Genomic DNA, 17,040 nt, shown 5'->3' on the forward strand with positions numbered 1-17,040 from the left:
TATGTTGAAGTTTGCTCTTTCAGTACATTCCAACATAGCATGTATTTCTACATTCAGAAAGAATGCAGATTTCTACCTTCTAATACATATGAATGAATTAGATTTACATATTTGTCAAAGCATATGCCTTTTCATTTTTCAGGAGAAAACATTCATTAAATTCAGCCTGCTTCCATAGTAAACACTTAGGAATTTACCTAATCTATCAGCAGGGTTACTAACCTCAAAATAAAAAAAGCACTTTCTTTTAACCCACTCTTCTCTTCCCAAAGCTAATGCTTGATTGAAAGCCTTTTGTCCTTGAGTTCCACTGGATTTCAAGATCAGAGGTAAAATGTTTTTCAGGCATCTTTTTGTCTCTAGTGCCTAGCTTAGTATGTGCTTAATAAATTCTGATCCGCTGTTGGACTCAAGTGATTTAATCAGGCTTAATATATTTGCTAACCTTGCTTGCAGGAATCAAGTGAAAATTTTGTGAAAACCAGACATACTTGACTTTACAAATAACTGTTTACTTCAACAGAGTGAGTCTTGGAATTAAAACATATAATTCACGAACGTGCTATTGCCTAATTAAGTATGATGGCATCTGGATTCTTTAGCCAAGGCAAAAAAGGATACACGTACATATACATATGTGTGAAGGCATGTACATACGTATCTACCCATCAGACATATATTATTTTTATACTGGCATCGCTATTTCAAAAATAGTGTGACCAGATACAAAAACAACTTTTCTATAGAGAAATACTGAAAAGTCTTCTGCCTCTCAGATTCCTCCTCATCTTCTATTGTGGTCAGTCTGCTATTGCGATCATACTGAATCAGGGTTTTGGAGATTCATCCCTAGGCTTAGTCTATCCAGTGTCATTTTGATGTACTGGTACCTATATTTTACTGCTTACTACTATAGCAATTATTAATAGGTTCAAATGTTGCATCAGATTTTATTCCCTAATTTTTTCCTTCTCAAAAGAAAAAGGCAAACAAGAAAAAGAATAAGAGATAAAAAGATGGCAAGAATATTACTCCCTCATATAAATGAGTTGAAGTTGCACAGTTAAAACCGCTATGGTACTGAAGGTATCAAAGTTATGCCTAAAAACCATCTTACAAACCATCTTACAGTGGAGACTACGCAACCTAAGTAGAAAACAACAGATATCCTAACGTGTAAGAACTGAGAACTTTTATAGTCACCTATTCTTTATCCCAAAAACTTGTTCAGTAAGATACTCTAATCAGATTTTTGATATACGATATATATGAATTACTAATTTTCCAACACAAAATTAGAACTTTACATACAATTTTTCTTTAATGATTCAAAATACACTTAAGAATCTTTTGATTGCATAATGCCATGGAAAATGTTCTTTTCTGAACTGTTTGGATTTATTTATATACAGATCTCTCGCTCTAGTCTGTAAAAACAGTATAATTAGTGGTTTTGCCTCGTTTTTATAACCTTACAAATAATTATATCACTTCGGTTATACCCCAAATCAGCAAGTTTTGTCAGAATTTCATATATCTCTCTTTTGGCACTTGTCACAATGTACAGTCATTATGGTATTTTTACTGAACCATTTCCCCATCTGACCACAAGTTCCTCCAAGGCAGAAGACGTATCTTATTCATCTTTGTAAGAGGCAAAGGATTAGACTCACAGTGGGCCCTCTGAAGAGAACAAGAGCATGTACAAGAAAGACAGTGTGTGCTTGCTTGTTCAAGAACAAAAGCAAAAGGTGGAAAGAAAGAGGAAAGCAGTGAGGGAACAAGAGTAAAAGAACAAGGGGAGTAAGAGGCAGTGCGCTAAGAGAGTGGGTGTGAGCAGGCAGGAGAGAATGAGAGACGCTGCAAAGGAAAGAGAGCCTTCCAGGAGGAGGATCAGGGAGAGAAGGAAAGAGACTGGGAAAGGGAGAGAAGAAAGACTTAGGGCGGAAGAGGTTGAGAGAGAGGGAGAAGGGAATAAGGAAGACCTGAGAGATACAGCAGTCAAGGGTAGAGGGAGAGAACAAAGATGCGCGGGAGAAAGAGAGGAAGGAGAGGGTGGAAGGCTGAGGGATAGACAAAGACCATGAGCACAGGCACAAGGAACTGGAAAGTACAAGAGAGGAGGTTAGGGAGTTCCGGAGAGATGACAGTGAGCATGAGGATGGGGATGAGAGTGAAAGAGAAAAAAAGTAGGAAAGAGTGAAGAAAGGAGAGAATGTGAGAGAGCACTCACAAGGGAGCTAGACAAGTGTCAACAAGTAAGAGGCAAGGGGGGAGCAGGAAGGAAAGAGAAAGTGGATGGGGAGACAGAGAAAAAGGGTACTACCTCTGAGTACCGGTTACATGTAAATATAATTACACTGCAAAATACTCTATGAACTCAAAAAAGAAAACACCCAGGCAGATCACTCGAACATCAGAAACTCCATTGTTTCCCCCAATCAGAGATGGACAAAAGGCAAACCCTGCCTTGAAGGGTACGAGGCTTGGAAGTGAGACCAGATGTGCCAATACGGTCTCTTCAACATAAAAACACTCTCCAAATATTTGATTAGTTATCCAAATTCAGCAATAGTATGAAAAGAAGTATTTTTCATAAAAGCAGAACTGAAGAGGGTAATATAAAATCAGATTAGAAAATAATGATTTTAAATAAATTAATGGCAAAATATCTCTTTAAAAAAGAAACATGACCATTTTCATAAACTGAAATATTTTTTCTTTTTCTTAAAAAAATTAGGTTAAGAGTTGAGGAAGTCCCCTATCTAGCAAAAAATTTCACTTAAAATTTTCTGGTAAAACCAACATGTCCTATCTCTAAGCAAAAGAACTTCGATGCAAAAACAAAAAATATATATATATACTGTAGATTGCAATTACATACTGTTCAAAAACAGGTTAAAACTAATCCACCAAGTTAGGGAAGTGCTTGTTACTCTTGGGGAGCGACATGGGAAGGAACGAGAAGGAGGCATGAGGGGGGGATTCAAGAGTTCAAGTTATACAAATGTGTTCAATTTGTGAAAATTCATTGTGCTTAAGATTTATTTTCTGTATTTCTTATACTTTGATAAAAAAGTTTTTAAAAGGTCTTACCCATAAGAGAAAGCATCATTATCTCTCCATTTTGAAATAACAGATGCTGCCAATCCAGCCAAAATGGCAGTGCTATCGAAAAACATGTGAAAAGAGTCGGAAATCAAGCCTAAGCTGTAAAAGAACAGACATATTGGCATATTATAATAGTAACCAAATAGTAGGCATCCTTCTATACATTCTCTAAATATCCTTCTGCTCATCAGGAACTAATCTGCTAAACAGACAACCTTGAAATATGATATACAGACAGACATTGAGGATAAGTTTTAAACATCTCAGAAGGAAACTTCACACCCCCTGCCCAAGAAAAAAAAAACCAAGCTTCTATTGAAAGAGGGGTTTCTAGAAACAAAGCTAGCTGCTACTGGATGGGCAGCAGGAATCTGCCCACTCTCTGATCGCTAACAAAGGTCAGCGACCACTGAAAGAGAGAAAAAAAAAAAACCAGCCATCACTGTCAGGGGCAAGTCTGAAGCCAGCTTGGGCCCAAGATCTTACACTGATACAAAGCAAAGGTCTGCTGTTGTTGGAAGAGGAGCAAGACAATCATTCCTTCTCTTGATACAAGGCTGCGGAGAGAGGTGGGAGAAGGGGCAGGAACGTTAATAATAACCACTCTGGCACTCAGGTGACAACGGACTGCCTAAAATTACAGCTCCAGCAGGAGGACCAAATTCTCTCTCCCCACAACCAAAGCCTTGACTAGAGTACAAAACAATAGCAATCTACCACTGAGAGCTGAGCAAGAGCACAGAGACTCCCCTATGGAACAGGTGAGCGTGACTTGTTGAAAGCTGAGCGTAGAGCAAGAACACTGAGAAAACCCTCCAGGGCCCCAGACCCTACACTAAACACAAGGTGGTAGAAGCCACTAAAAAAATTTGAAGTTGGTAGCTTGTTGAAACTAACTAGCAATAACAAAAAACACAAAACCCAACTAGCCAACTATGGATCAGAGACTCAAAACCCCACACTAATGGCCTGACAAAACAACAGAGGTACACATTTCTGGGCATAGATACTATCAACCTTGGTCGCTGTTAATCTTTTAAACATAAGATCCAGCACTCAATAAATATTTATAAGACACATAATAAGATCAAGGGGCAAAAACCAACCAACCAACCAAACAAACAAACAAACAAAAACCACTGTCAAGAGCTAAAGCAGTCAAGAGAATCAGAACCAGAAAAGGCCTAGAGACTGGACTAGGACAAGGACTTTAAAACAAATATGATTACTATGTTAAAGGATGTTGTATAAAGCTGTTGAAGATTCATGAACAAACTGAGGACTTGCACGTAGATAAAACTATAAAAGAATCAAACGGAAATAACAAAAACATTTTTTAAAAATCACAATATTGAAGAGAAATAATAACATACATGGGCTTCTGAGCAAATGGGACACAGACAGAAAGAATCATGTCAAGAGAAATTATCTAAGTAAAACATAAAGAATTAAAGGAGTGGGGGAAAGAAAAAACACAGAACAGAGCATTCAAAACCTGTCACATCTATCAAAGAGACTCAAATACAAATATTTGGATTCTCAGTAACAGAGGAAAAAAATAGGGTAGAAAAAGTATTTAAAGAGAAAATGCTGGAGAGTTTTTGAAAACAAACCACATATTTAAGAAATTTAATAAACCCCAAGCAGGGGGAAAACCCTACATACCTCACAAACTGCTCAACACCAAAGAAAAAAGAGAAAATCTTGAAAACAGTAAAAGGAAAAACAAAGATAAGAGTATTAGTATATTTTTCATCAGAAACTACTCAAGGCAGAATAATGGAGCAATGTCTTTAAAGTATGAAAAAAGATGCCAACCGAAAATTCTGTATCTAACAAAATATATTGAAAAATGAAGGCAAAATAAAGATTTTTCCAGACAACCAAAGCTGACAGAATTCACTGCCAGTAGATCTGAGTTAAAAGAATCAGAAGTTCTTCAAACAGAAGTAGGATAACAGATGGAAACAGATTTGCATAAAGAAATGAAGATCACTGAAAATGATAAATATGTGAGTAAATAAAAAAGATACTTTTTCAGGGTGCCTGGGTGGCTCAGTTGGTTAAGCATCCAACTCTTGATCTCATTTCAGGTCTTGATCTCAGGGTCCTGAGTTCAAATCCTGCACTGGGCTCCACACTGGGCATGAAGCCTATTTTTTTTAAAAAAAGATAATTTTTCCACTTTTAGTATCTTTAAAAGATCATTGAGAACAGAAAAAAAAAAAAAAAAAAAGAAAAAAAGAAAAGAAAAATAAACAAACCAAAAGCTGGTTCTGTGAAAATATCAACAAAATTCACAACCTGTAAGTAGACTAACCAAGAAAAAAGGTAAAAGATTCAAATTACTAAAATCAGGAATGAAAAAGAAAAATTACCACTGACTTTACAGAAATAAAAAGGATCATAAGAAAATACTATGACCAATTATAGGCCAGCAAATTAGATAACATAGAGGAAATAGACAAATTCCTAGAAACAGTCTTGCAAAACTAAAAAAAAAATTTCAAATATAACAAGCAGACAGATTGAATTATTAATTGTAAAACTTCCAACAAAGAAAAGCCCACACGCAGGCAGCTTCACTGGAAAATTCTACCAGACATTTAAAGAATAGATACCATCCCTTACAAACTCTCCCAAAACACAGATGATGAAGGAATGCTTCCCAATTCACCGTGTAAGAGCAATATTACCCTCACACCAAATGAGACAAAAGACATCACAAGAAATGGAACAGACTAATCTTTTGCAAATATAAACACAAAAATCTTCAACATACACTAGCAAGTGGAATCCAAGTATATATATTTGAAAAGTACATACCACAACCAAGTGAGATTTATACCAACAATGCAAGGTTGATTTAATATATGAAAACCAATCAATCTAACACATCATATCAACAGAATAAAAGACAAAAACCACATGGTCATCTCAACAGGTGTAATAAGAGTTTGACAAAACTTAACACTCCCCTTTATATTAAGAACACTCAACAAACTTGGAATAGAGAGAACTTTCTCAACTCTTAAATGGCATCTACCAAAAACCCAGAGCACCATTAAAGGCCAAGGACTGAATGCTTTCCCCTAAGATCGGATATAAGGATGTCTCATCTTGCTACTTCTATTTAACATTGCACTGGAGGATCTAACAAGGGCAGTTACGCAAGAAATTAAAAAAACAAATAAATAAAATAAAAAATAAAAAGTGAAGGAGTAAAACTATCACAATTTGCAGATGACGGGATTTTATATATACAAAATTTTAAGGACGCTACTAAAAACCTATTAAAATAGATGAATTTGGCAAGGTTGCAGGATACAAGATCAACATACAAAAATGAACTGTATTCTTAATAGTAGTGATGTAAAAAAATAAAAAAAGATTTCCATTTATAATAGCATCAAAAAATAAAATACTTGTGAATAAATTTTACAAAAAAAAGTGTTAAATTTATACTCTATAACTATAAAATATTGTTGAAAAAATTAAAGAAGACCTAAATAAATGGAAAGATATCTGTGTTTATGGATCAGAAGACAACATTGTTAAGATGCCAATATTTCCCTAGTTGATCTACAGAGTCAACTCAAACCTATCAAAATCCCAGTTGACTTCTTTGAGGAAACTGACAAGCTGATCTTAAAATTTACATGGAAAGCAAGGGACCTAGAATAGCCAAAAAAATATTGAAAATGAAATCTAAAGTTGAAAGACTCATACTTCCCAATTTCAAAACTTTACTATAGAGTTACAGTAATCAAATAGTATGGTGCTGGCACAAAAATAAACAAATAGAGCAACGGAATACTATTTAGAATCTAGAAATAAACCCTCACATTTATGGTCAGCTGACTTTTGACAAGGATGTCAAGACATTCCAATAGTGGAAAGAATAGTGTTTTCAACAAATGTGTTGATACAACTGGATATCCACAGGCAAAAGATGACTTTTGACATTATAAAAATTACCCAAAATTAACCCAAAACAAAATTAACCCAAAAAATTAACCCAAAAAAGATCAAAGACCTAAACATAAAAGCTAAAATATTCACCACCTTGGATTAGGCAATAGTTTCATATATATAGAAGAAATCAAAATCCCAAGCAATAAATGAGAGAACAGAAAATACAGACTGGATATCACTGGAATTTAAAACTTTTTTTTCTTCAAAGGACATTATTAAGAAAGTGAAAAGAAAATGCACAGGTGGGAGAAAATATTTACCAATTCTACATATGACAAGGGGCTTGTATCCAGAATATATGAAGAACTTCTTTTTTTTTTTTTTTTTTCAGATTTTATTTTATTTTTTTTTTAATTTTTTTTTTCAACGTTTTTTATTTTTATTTTTGGGACAGAGAGAGACAGAGCATGAACGGGGGAGGGGCAGAGAGAGAGGGAGACACAGAATCGGAAACAGGCTCCAGGCTCCGAGCCATCAGCCCAGAGCCTGACGCGGGGCTCGAACTCACGGACCGCGAGATCGTGACCTGGCTGAAGTCGGACGCTTAACCGACTGCGCCACCCAGGCGCCCCCAGATTTTATTTTTAAGTAATCTCTATACCCAACCTGGGGCTCAAACTCACAACCTGGAGATCAAGAGTCACATACTCCACCAACTGAGCCAGCCAGGCACCCCTATACAAAGAACTCTTAAAACTCTTCCAAAAGATAAGGCACTTGGGTAGCTCAGTCAGTTAAGCAACCAACTCTTGATTTCAGATCAGGTCATGATCTCGTGGTCTGTGAGATCTAGTCCCGCACTGTCAGCACGGAGCCTGCTTGGGATTCTTGCTCTCCCTTTCAAAAACAATAAACAAATGTTTTTAAAAAACTCTTCAAAGGGCACCTGGGTGGCTCGGTCGGTTAAACATCCGACTTCGGTTCAGGTCATGATCTCACGGTCTGTGAGTTCGAGCCCCACGTCGGGCTCTGTGCTGACAGCTCAGAGCCTGGAGCCTGTTTCAGATTCTGTCTCCCTCTCTCTCTGCCCCTCCCCTGTTCATGCTCTGTCTCTCTCTGTCTCAAAAATAAATAAACGTTAAAAAAAAAAAAATTAAAAAAAAAAACAAAACTCTTCAAGAAGATAAGTAATCCAATGTCTTAAATGAAACAAAGAATCTGAGTAAACATTTCTCCAAAGAAGACACACAAATGGCCAAAAAGCACATGAAAAGATACTCAACATCATTAACAACCTTTCAGGGAAATGCAGGTCAAACAATGAGAAACAGCTTCATAACCACACTATGACAGCTAAATCAAAAAGATCAATAACAAGTGTTGGTGAGGATGTAGAAAAATCAGAATTCTCCCACACTGCTGAATTTAATTTGACAATAAAAATAGATGAATACTAATTCATGTAGAATATGGATAACCTTTGAAAACATTATGCTGGATGCAACAAACCAGTCACAAAGGATTATACACTATATGATTCCATTTACATGAAAAGGCCAGAGTAGGCAAATACAAAGAGACAGAAAGTAGATTAGCAGTTGCCTAGAATTAGGGCAAATCAGGGGATAAGGGAATTAGAGGGCAATGGCTAGAGGTGCAAGGCTTCCTTTCAGGGTAATAAATATCTTCTAAAACTGATTGTTCTGATGGTTTTACAACTCTGTGAACATACTAAGAGCCATTCATTCGTATACCTTAAATGGGTAAATTGTATGGTTTATAAATTATATTTTAATAAGGCTATTTTTAAAAAATGGTAACTATCTAAAGCAGGAATCAGCAAGCTATGGCCCAGACTACCATCTATTTTTGTAAATAAAGTTTTATTGGAAAACAGTTACACTCATCTGTTTATATACTGTGTATGGTTGCTTCTGTGCTTTTACAGTAGAATGGAGAAGTTGTGACAGAGACCTTATGGCCCTTAAAGCTTAAAATATTTGCCATCTGCTGCTCAGATAAAGTTTGCTAACCTCTGGTACAAAGCAAAAACAGGTACTGTATTATGGGGTTTAAAACACATAAAAAGTGAAATGTATGACAATAATGGCACATAGGACAGAAGGAAATGGAAGTGTAATATTGTAAGATAAACATATTATTAATTGTGGTTAAGTTAAAAATTCATATTACTCATGCTAGAGCAACCACTAAAAAAAGAGGCATAGAATTCTGCACCAACACAAAACACATGTCCTGCTACCACTGGAAAAGGAGCAAGAAACTTACTCTCACCCAAGACCATCCACATGTACAGAGCAGAGTTTTGCTTTCACAGAAGGGGCAAAAATGTTGGGGGGAGAAAAAAACCTACTCCCAGGGCCCAGGCTCACGGCGCCTGCCTAAGGGCCTGGGTTAAGTTAATGAACGCCCCTTTGCTCTCACCACGAACTTAGCACTGAGTAACAAGAAACAGCAGTCTGCAGCTTGGTGGGATCGGTGGGGGAGGGTAGCCATGCCCCATTTGAAGAGTTATCTCTGTACTGTGTTACAAAACCACCAATAAAGACATTGCTTCTGATTTTGTTTTCTCTTCTATGATAAGGAACTAATATGGTAAGTTACTTTTAAAATTTAGTTTCAGAAAATTCTCTCTCTATTCTGATAAAATGTAGTTGTGTTGTAGTAAAACCTGACAATGAGAATTTTTACCCATCGTGCCTTAACTTTATGGAATTTTATAACTAAATTTAAAAGTCAATTTCAGTAACTACATTAATTTACACTTTCAGTAGGCTTACTTTTTTCCTCTCTATACACGATTCCTCATGTTTTTATTTCTATAACTTAAGGATTCTATTATATATGTTACTTTTATCTTAAATGGCCATAAATTAGTTGTAGAAGAAGGCAGGATATTCATTCTAAATAAATATAAATGAAAATGATACACTGATGTACACATATATTTAGTAAAACCTGCTGTGAGTTGAATTGTGTCCTCTTCTAAATTCTTAAGTTGAAGTCCTACATCTCCAGTACCTCTGCTGTGAGCTAATTTGAAAACAGGGTCACTGCAAACATAATTTATTAAGATTAGTTAGTTTAGCAAGGTGGGCCCTAATCTAATATGACTATTGTCCTTATAACAAGAGGAAATCTGGAGACAGACATGCACACAGAGAGACTACTGAGTAAAAGATAAGGCACATATCAGATGAGGCTTCTACAAGCCAAGGAATGCCAAAGATTGCCAGCAAGGCAACTGAAGCTAGGAGAAAGCATGGAACAGATTCTTCTATGCAGATCTCAGAAGGAACTAACACTGCCAATACCTTGATCTTAGACTTTTAGTTTCCAGAACTATAAGACAATAACTTTCTACTGTGGTACTTTGTAACAGCAGCCCTAGCAAATTAATACACACTAGCACTATCTTCTTTACAACAAATTTATTTTAAACATATTTAGTGGACACCAAACACTGCCTACATGGGAGGGAAATGGTAAACCTCTTCTGTACACCACAGCAATTAAGTTCCCTTTTCAAGAGGTTTAGATATAGCTTGGCAATTTTAATATTCATCAAAATGAGATTTTCAATTTATTTAAATTTTAAGTAAATTTAATTTTCATTAAAGATTTTTTTTTCAGAGTGCATGCATGCACATGCACGCACAAGTGGGGAAGGGGCAGAAGGAGTGGGAGAGAGAAGCTTAAACCAGACTCTATGCTCGGCGCGGGGTCCCACGCAGGGTTTGTTCTCATAACCATGAGATCATGACCTGAGCCAAAATCAAGAGTCAGACGCCTGACTGAGCCACTCCGGTGCCCCCAAATGTTATTTCACTTTTAGTATAGTATAAAATATGATTCTACCTGAAAAACTACTCCCTCTTCTAAAGTGGAATCATGTTCTCTTAAAGCATTGCAACGTTTAAACCTGGTATCACGATTTGAAAATTACTCAGCTGCAACTATATAGACAAACTCAAATGAAAAAGAGTCTACTTCTAGTTCTCTGTTCTATCATACATCAAAACACTACCCATGAGGAATGTCAATTTTATTGTTCATCTTCAATATTAGCAAATGTTTCTTATTATGAATTGTCATTTAAACCGCATGGCATAAATTTCCTTGTAAATAAAGACAGCATAAGAATATTTCAGGTTATATGATTTACATACCAAATGTAACCTAATAAAGAACAATTAGTTGTTAAAAGCAGCATACCTGTTTTAGGCTCCCATCTTTAAATACTGTCAGTTTCTCTAAAATTAATTTTTAAACTTTTTTTAAGTGACTACTTTCTAAAGATATTTTAATAAGGAAAACTTCTTAGAACATAAAAGAGAAACCTGATCACTGAAACAAAATATAATAAATGTGAATAAAACATTTAGCAAAAGAAATTCTCAAAAAAGATTTTATTTAAGGTCTTTGGGGCAAAAACAAACAAAAGGGAGAAAGAGAGTCCATAAATTGAGATTTCAGAGACATATCAACCAAATATGCTTGGACAGGAGTTTGGATCCAAGTATGATTTTGTTTGGATTAGATCTTATTTTGATTCTGACTTATAAAACTAACTGTAGAAAGAATTTCTGAGACAATAAGGATCATCTGAACCCTAACTGGACATTTGATATTAATAAATTCCTAATTTTTAAAGATGAGAATGGCACTGGGTAGTATTACGGGGTGGGGGGGCCTTTTTTTTTTTAGAGACTCATACTGAAGTAGTTAGGAAGGAAATTATATTTGGTATCTGTGTTAAAATAATCCAGTGGTGAGACAGATAACACAGAGGAAATGAAATAGACTACATGTTGATAAATGATGGGAACATGAGGTCCATTAAACTCTCTTTTCCTTATGCTTAAAATTTTCCATAATAAAAAATTTTAAAAAGATCTGGTAACTAAGCTAACAGTATATCTATAGTGTGTTGTTAAAGATTAATTCAAAACTGAAGACAGGGAATAATCACGATAACTTTCCATGAGATGGAAAGTAGAAAAACTTAACTACCAATTTATTAGGAAGAAATTAGAATCCTGACATTTGCATAAGTTGTTAAACTAATGACAGTTATGGTAAAAAACCCACAACTCTATTACATTCCATTATATAATCCCTTACTTAAAAATATTCTTAGCAAAGGGGCGCCTGGGTAGCTTAGTCAGTTAAGCATCCGACTCTGGCTTGGTCATGATCTCACAGCTCATGAGTTTGAGCCCCATACAAGGCTCTGTGCTGACAGCTCAGAGCCTGGAGCCTGCTTTGGATTCTGTTTCCTCTCTCTGCCCCTCCCCTGCTCATGTTCTGTCTCTATTTCAAAAATAAATAATAAACATCAAAAAAAATTTTTTTTTAATTTCAGCAAAGTGGAATACTTGCCTGCATTTTTAAGGTGAATAACAAAACTACAGGAAAGCAGAAGTCATCACCATAAAGTGGTAAACTGTCTTTTAAGAACGGAAAAGTTGATGAAAGACAAAGATAAATATCTTTTAATTCTATAGAAAAATGTGATTAATAGAAGCATTTTCTTTACCGAGTTACTTTACAAATATATGACATATTATACAGAAGTAGGAACAAATCAATGTCCAGTATGGCCTCACACATTTCCTGAACAAATATTTACTTTGGTAATACAAAGACATTTACCTTTAGAGTTATATGAGTTCCCTCTATGTCTAAGGGGAAAATTGTTGCAACAGCTTTGGTAAAAAATATTACTGAAGTTTTCTAACAAACAGTTAAGTACAGTTAAAAGAGCATAAGAACAAAGGAAACTATAGTGGAATACTAGGAAAAAAATCACAGTGTAGTGGAAAAAAAAAATCCCTGGACGACAGGTGCTTCTAGGCTTTACTGCTACTCTGGGGTAAAAAAAAACAAAACAAAACCTGGGCCTCAGTTTTCTATCTATAGAAGTCAGACTAGTTTATCTCTTTCTAGTCTCACTTCCTGAGCCTACAGTATGCATATATTTCCTTTCTTTTTTTGGTAAAGAATCCTTAACTTTCAGCAGAATACCTGTTTGACTGGAACAAAGATGACATTTGCAAGTAGGCACAACCAATAAGATAAAGGCTTAGCACTGAACTATAAGTGTTCTATGTGTGTCCAGATAAATCTCCTTAAAAGACACTATATACACTTTTTACCTCTTTTTCTCTCTGTTTTGGACAATCTGCTGCTAGGGATAGTTGGAATGACAGCCATCGTGAAAATAAAAGTTTTGTGATATGTAAGAAATCATTATTTGGGGATTTTTCTGTAACTTGAAAAAGCACTTAATCCTAGATGGTACAAAACCACATACTTATACTATATTAACTCAAGATGAAGTAGTTACTCAACAATAATACCAAAAGAAAATAAAATGATAGAAAGAAAAGAATCTTAAAAGGAAAGATCACATATGGTATCCCCATCATTTTCTTAACTTCAAAGAGTAAGAGAAAAGAGGAGTTGTAAGGTTTTCCTCCTCTCTAATAGGGCAGTTAGTACACTTAGTGTCGGTAGATTAATTCCATACATTCATTATTCCTTCATTCCTTCATTCAGCGAATATACATTAGCCATACTATGTGCCATGTACTAAGGTGCCTGAATAAGATAGAAAAGATCTCTACATTAAGGGAGCTTACATTATAGCAGAAAAGTAAAAGGCAGTGGATATTTAAAGGTGGAAAAATACACAAAGAACTTAGCTATTCTTCCACCGATGACACATTCTCACCATCAAAAATATGAACCAAGTCCTTCCTTTAAATAATGAAGGCTCTAAACAAGAAGCAGAACTATTTATTTTTTGCAACTGGATCAACAACTGTTTCTATTAACCTTTATTTGTGAAGACAGCATGTTTTATTCACCTTTTAATTCTATAATGGAAAAAATTCTTGACATTTCATGTTCATAACATCTTGAAACTTAATTTTTATAGAATGAAAATGAATACAGAAATGACTATGACAAACAAAATAAATTTTGGTGAGACATTTATTCAAGGAACTTAAAATCTAATTGAAACTTCAGGAACAAAGATAATCCAATTATATAAGGAAATTGTTGACCAGTCAACAAAAGGGACTGAAACTGCGATATCTAAATAAGACGCAGAAATCCAGATTATGAAAAGGCCCAAGCAATTTTTAAACCTGTCAAGGCTTCAATAGCAATGTATTTGTACTTCCAACCCACTGATAAAAATTAATATCGGTAAGTGGTGTGGACATGGATGTTAGTATAATGATGAATACCTACTAAATGATTTAGGTAAGACAGACACTAGCTCAGAGCTAGATTTCAAATGTGGTAGATATAATAACACAAAGAGAGTAAATTGTAGGAAAAGAGATCCTAAGGTTAGAAAAACAAGCCACCAAAGGGCAGAAGAAAAAGTCATGTACCACTGATGTTTTCCTTCGGTACTGGTGACTAATAGCAAACGGCTTGGAAAACAATGGTTTTAGTACAGTGATTGAACAATGCAGGCTTGTTCACTTATATGCAGTTATTTTTCAATTTGGTACAGTACCAGAAATGTATTTTCTCTTCCTTATGATTTTCTTAATAACATTTTCTTTTCTCTAGCTTACTTTATTGTAAGAATACAGTAACATAATACACATAATATATAAAGTACATGTTAATCAACTTTATGTTATCGCTAAGGATTATGGTGGACAGCAGGCTATTTGAAGTTAAGTTTTTGGGGAGTCAAAAGTTATACACAGATTTTTGACTGTACAGGGTTCATTTCCTTAATCCCCATGTTGTTCAAGGGTCAAAAAATTTACTTTATACCTAACTTTCCACGAAAGAAGTGATGTGGGCACTTCAAATATAATTCCCCTGAACAAGACATTTCACATAGTAACTTATGCCATAAAAGGCCACAGTGAAAGATAATGTATTGTAATGTAAAGTGTACACATATAAACCAAGTTATAGCCTGAATACAATCAGTACACATGCCACAATATGGCATAATTTAAGAAGAGCAAAATATATTATAAACACTGTATATTTATAATAAAGCATGATTATTATACTATAACATAGTGTTTTTAACATGCATAATACATTGAAGAATATTAATATTACAAGATACATATATCTGCTTCTCAGAGGGTTCAAAATGGTTATTACATACACTAAGATTTTACTATGTCTCAATATTCCTTTTAAAGTAGTGACTAAATCAATAACCTTCATAATGTGCTGAGTATTTTTTATAAAATTGAGTTGACATCTGAACTGAAAAGAAGTCCACTTTTTAATATAAAAATGTAAATGTCACAAAAAATGGTGATCTTATTTAACGTCATTGCTCAATCTCGATAGAGATAAAGATCAAGGACAGCAATTCTCTCTAAAAATGGACTACAGAGGAAAGAGACTAACTCTAAGTAACAGAAAATAAAGCATAAATAGCATAGGTTCTCAATCTAGGGTTCAAAATCTATTTCAAGGAACTCCATATCACTCCTGAAGTTTTACATAAAATTTTGAGGGTTGGCTTTTATCAGATTCTCAAATGAGTATGAGATTTAAAGAGGAATCTGCACACTTAGAAATGTAACGATCTTATTGTTAGCTGCACAATTTTACAAGACCTTAAGTTATTCAACAGTAAATACCTGGAAATAATAATATTTCAATTCCAGAGTTCCTGGATTTACCTCTTCCCAAAGCAGGTTCAAAAACAAAAAAGCCCAAAGATGGCACAAAAACCCATCAATTCAGGGGCTGTAAGTTTTTAGAAAACTGTACCGGATTTTCTACTGCAATCAAGACCAGAGGGAAATCATGAGACAGTTGCAGCATAAAATTAAAGAGAAGAGAAGTGAATGACACATATTTCTTTGGATAGCTTCTTTATAAAGCTCTTAATAATAAATTAGGTTGAACATCTAAGATATTCCGTCTCAGATCTTGAGGGTGAAATCCAGATGCCACTCCCCCAGAAAGAAGCAAGGAACACTCCCACCCAAAAGACGCAGGAAACAGGTTTCTTCTAATTCCAAGAAAAGTGGGAAAGCTAAGGTTTGTAGTTAGGGATGACTCTTTCCATCGGCCAAAATGAAGAAGAGACTGGTCACTCTTACTTGACGGGGCGGGGGGGCGGGGGGGATGGGGGCGGGGACCCAAATCTTAATAACTGCTGCACGTGATGGGCCCCGGATCTTAAACGTAGCCTTGCCAGATTGCTGTGGATATGAGAAAGCAACTCAGCAGCAGAGCTGAACAGCAAAGACCTGAACCTCCTGGTGAGGAGCTACGTGGCATTAAGCAAACAGTGCTTCGTTTCCCCCACCCCCTGCTTCCGCCCAAACCCTTTTCCCTTTGGTTACCAGTTGCTCCAGATGCCGTAGAGTAGTTCAACAAAAGCGAAAGAAAGGTTCAGGCACAGGAAGAAAAACAGGTTCCGGGACGTCTTGTCCGACAGGATAGACCTGGGAGTGATAAAAGTGGAGAAGAGGCGGGAGAGTCAAAGGGGTGCCAGGACCCGGAGGCTGGGTCCCGGTTTAAAGACCCTCCCAGCCCAAACGCTCCTTTCCTCACAGCGAAGGAAGGTGTCCCTGATGCTCCCTCCCTGGATCTCGGGCCATCCTTAGGTCTGGGCCTTCTCCCCTACGTCCGGATACCCCTTTCCCGCAAAAACAGCACCCCGCACCTAAACCAGCCCGAAATCTTGCCGAACAGATTGAACTTGGGTGGTTTGTATTCATCGTCCTTGATGGACAGGGGTAACATCTTCTCTGCCCGGCGAAGGGCCGGGTCTACTCCCCTCTAGTAGTGGCTCCGTGGGTGATGGTAGTGACAGCGGCGACGCCTCAGGTGGGATTCCCCAGCGTTTGTCCCGGGCCGCGTGCCGCTTCGAGACACAGACAGACACAGACACACACCCGGGAACTCGCCGACTTCCGGCCCGGGCCGCGCAACGAGTCCTGGGACACGAAGTGGGGAGGCGGGGCTGGGGGGGCGGGA

General features: G+C 36.3%; 1 protein-coding gene across 2 annotated transcripts in view; it reads right to left on the bottom strand.

Annotated features, from left to right (window-relative positions):
- SLC30A7 (solute carrier family 30 member 7) overlaps window positions 1-17,024 on the bottom strand; it is an 80,559-nt gene extending 63,535 nt beyond the window's left edge. Inside the window, exons 1-4 of one of the 2 annotated variants that reach the window (XM_060623136.3) lie at window positions 16,959-17,024; window positions 16,404-16,505; window positions 5,145-5,264; window positions 3,097-3,210 (exon numbers count right to left, since the gene is read on the bottom strand). In XM_060623136.3, coding sequence (XP_060479119.1) covers window positions 3,097-3,210; window positions 5,145-5,182 — 152 coding nt within the window. In that variant the 5' untranslated portion in view covers window positions 5,183-5,264; window positions 16,404-16,505; window positions 16,959-17,024. Of the gene's footprint in view, window positions 1-3,096; window positions 3,211-5,144; window positions 5,265-16,403; window positions 16,506-16,726 lie in introns of both variants that reach the window. The other variant, XM_060623135.3, reaches the window with a different exon arrangement.
- Window positions 17,025-17,040: the final 16 nt, after the last annotated feature.

This window comes from Panthera onca, chromosome C1, assembly GCF_046562875.1.
Source record: "Panthera onca isolate mPanOnc1 chromosome C1, mPanOnc1 haplotype 2, whole genome shotgun sequence".
NCBI lineage: Eukaryota > Metazoa > Chordata > Mammalia > Carnivora > Felidae > Panthera > Panthera onca.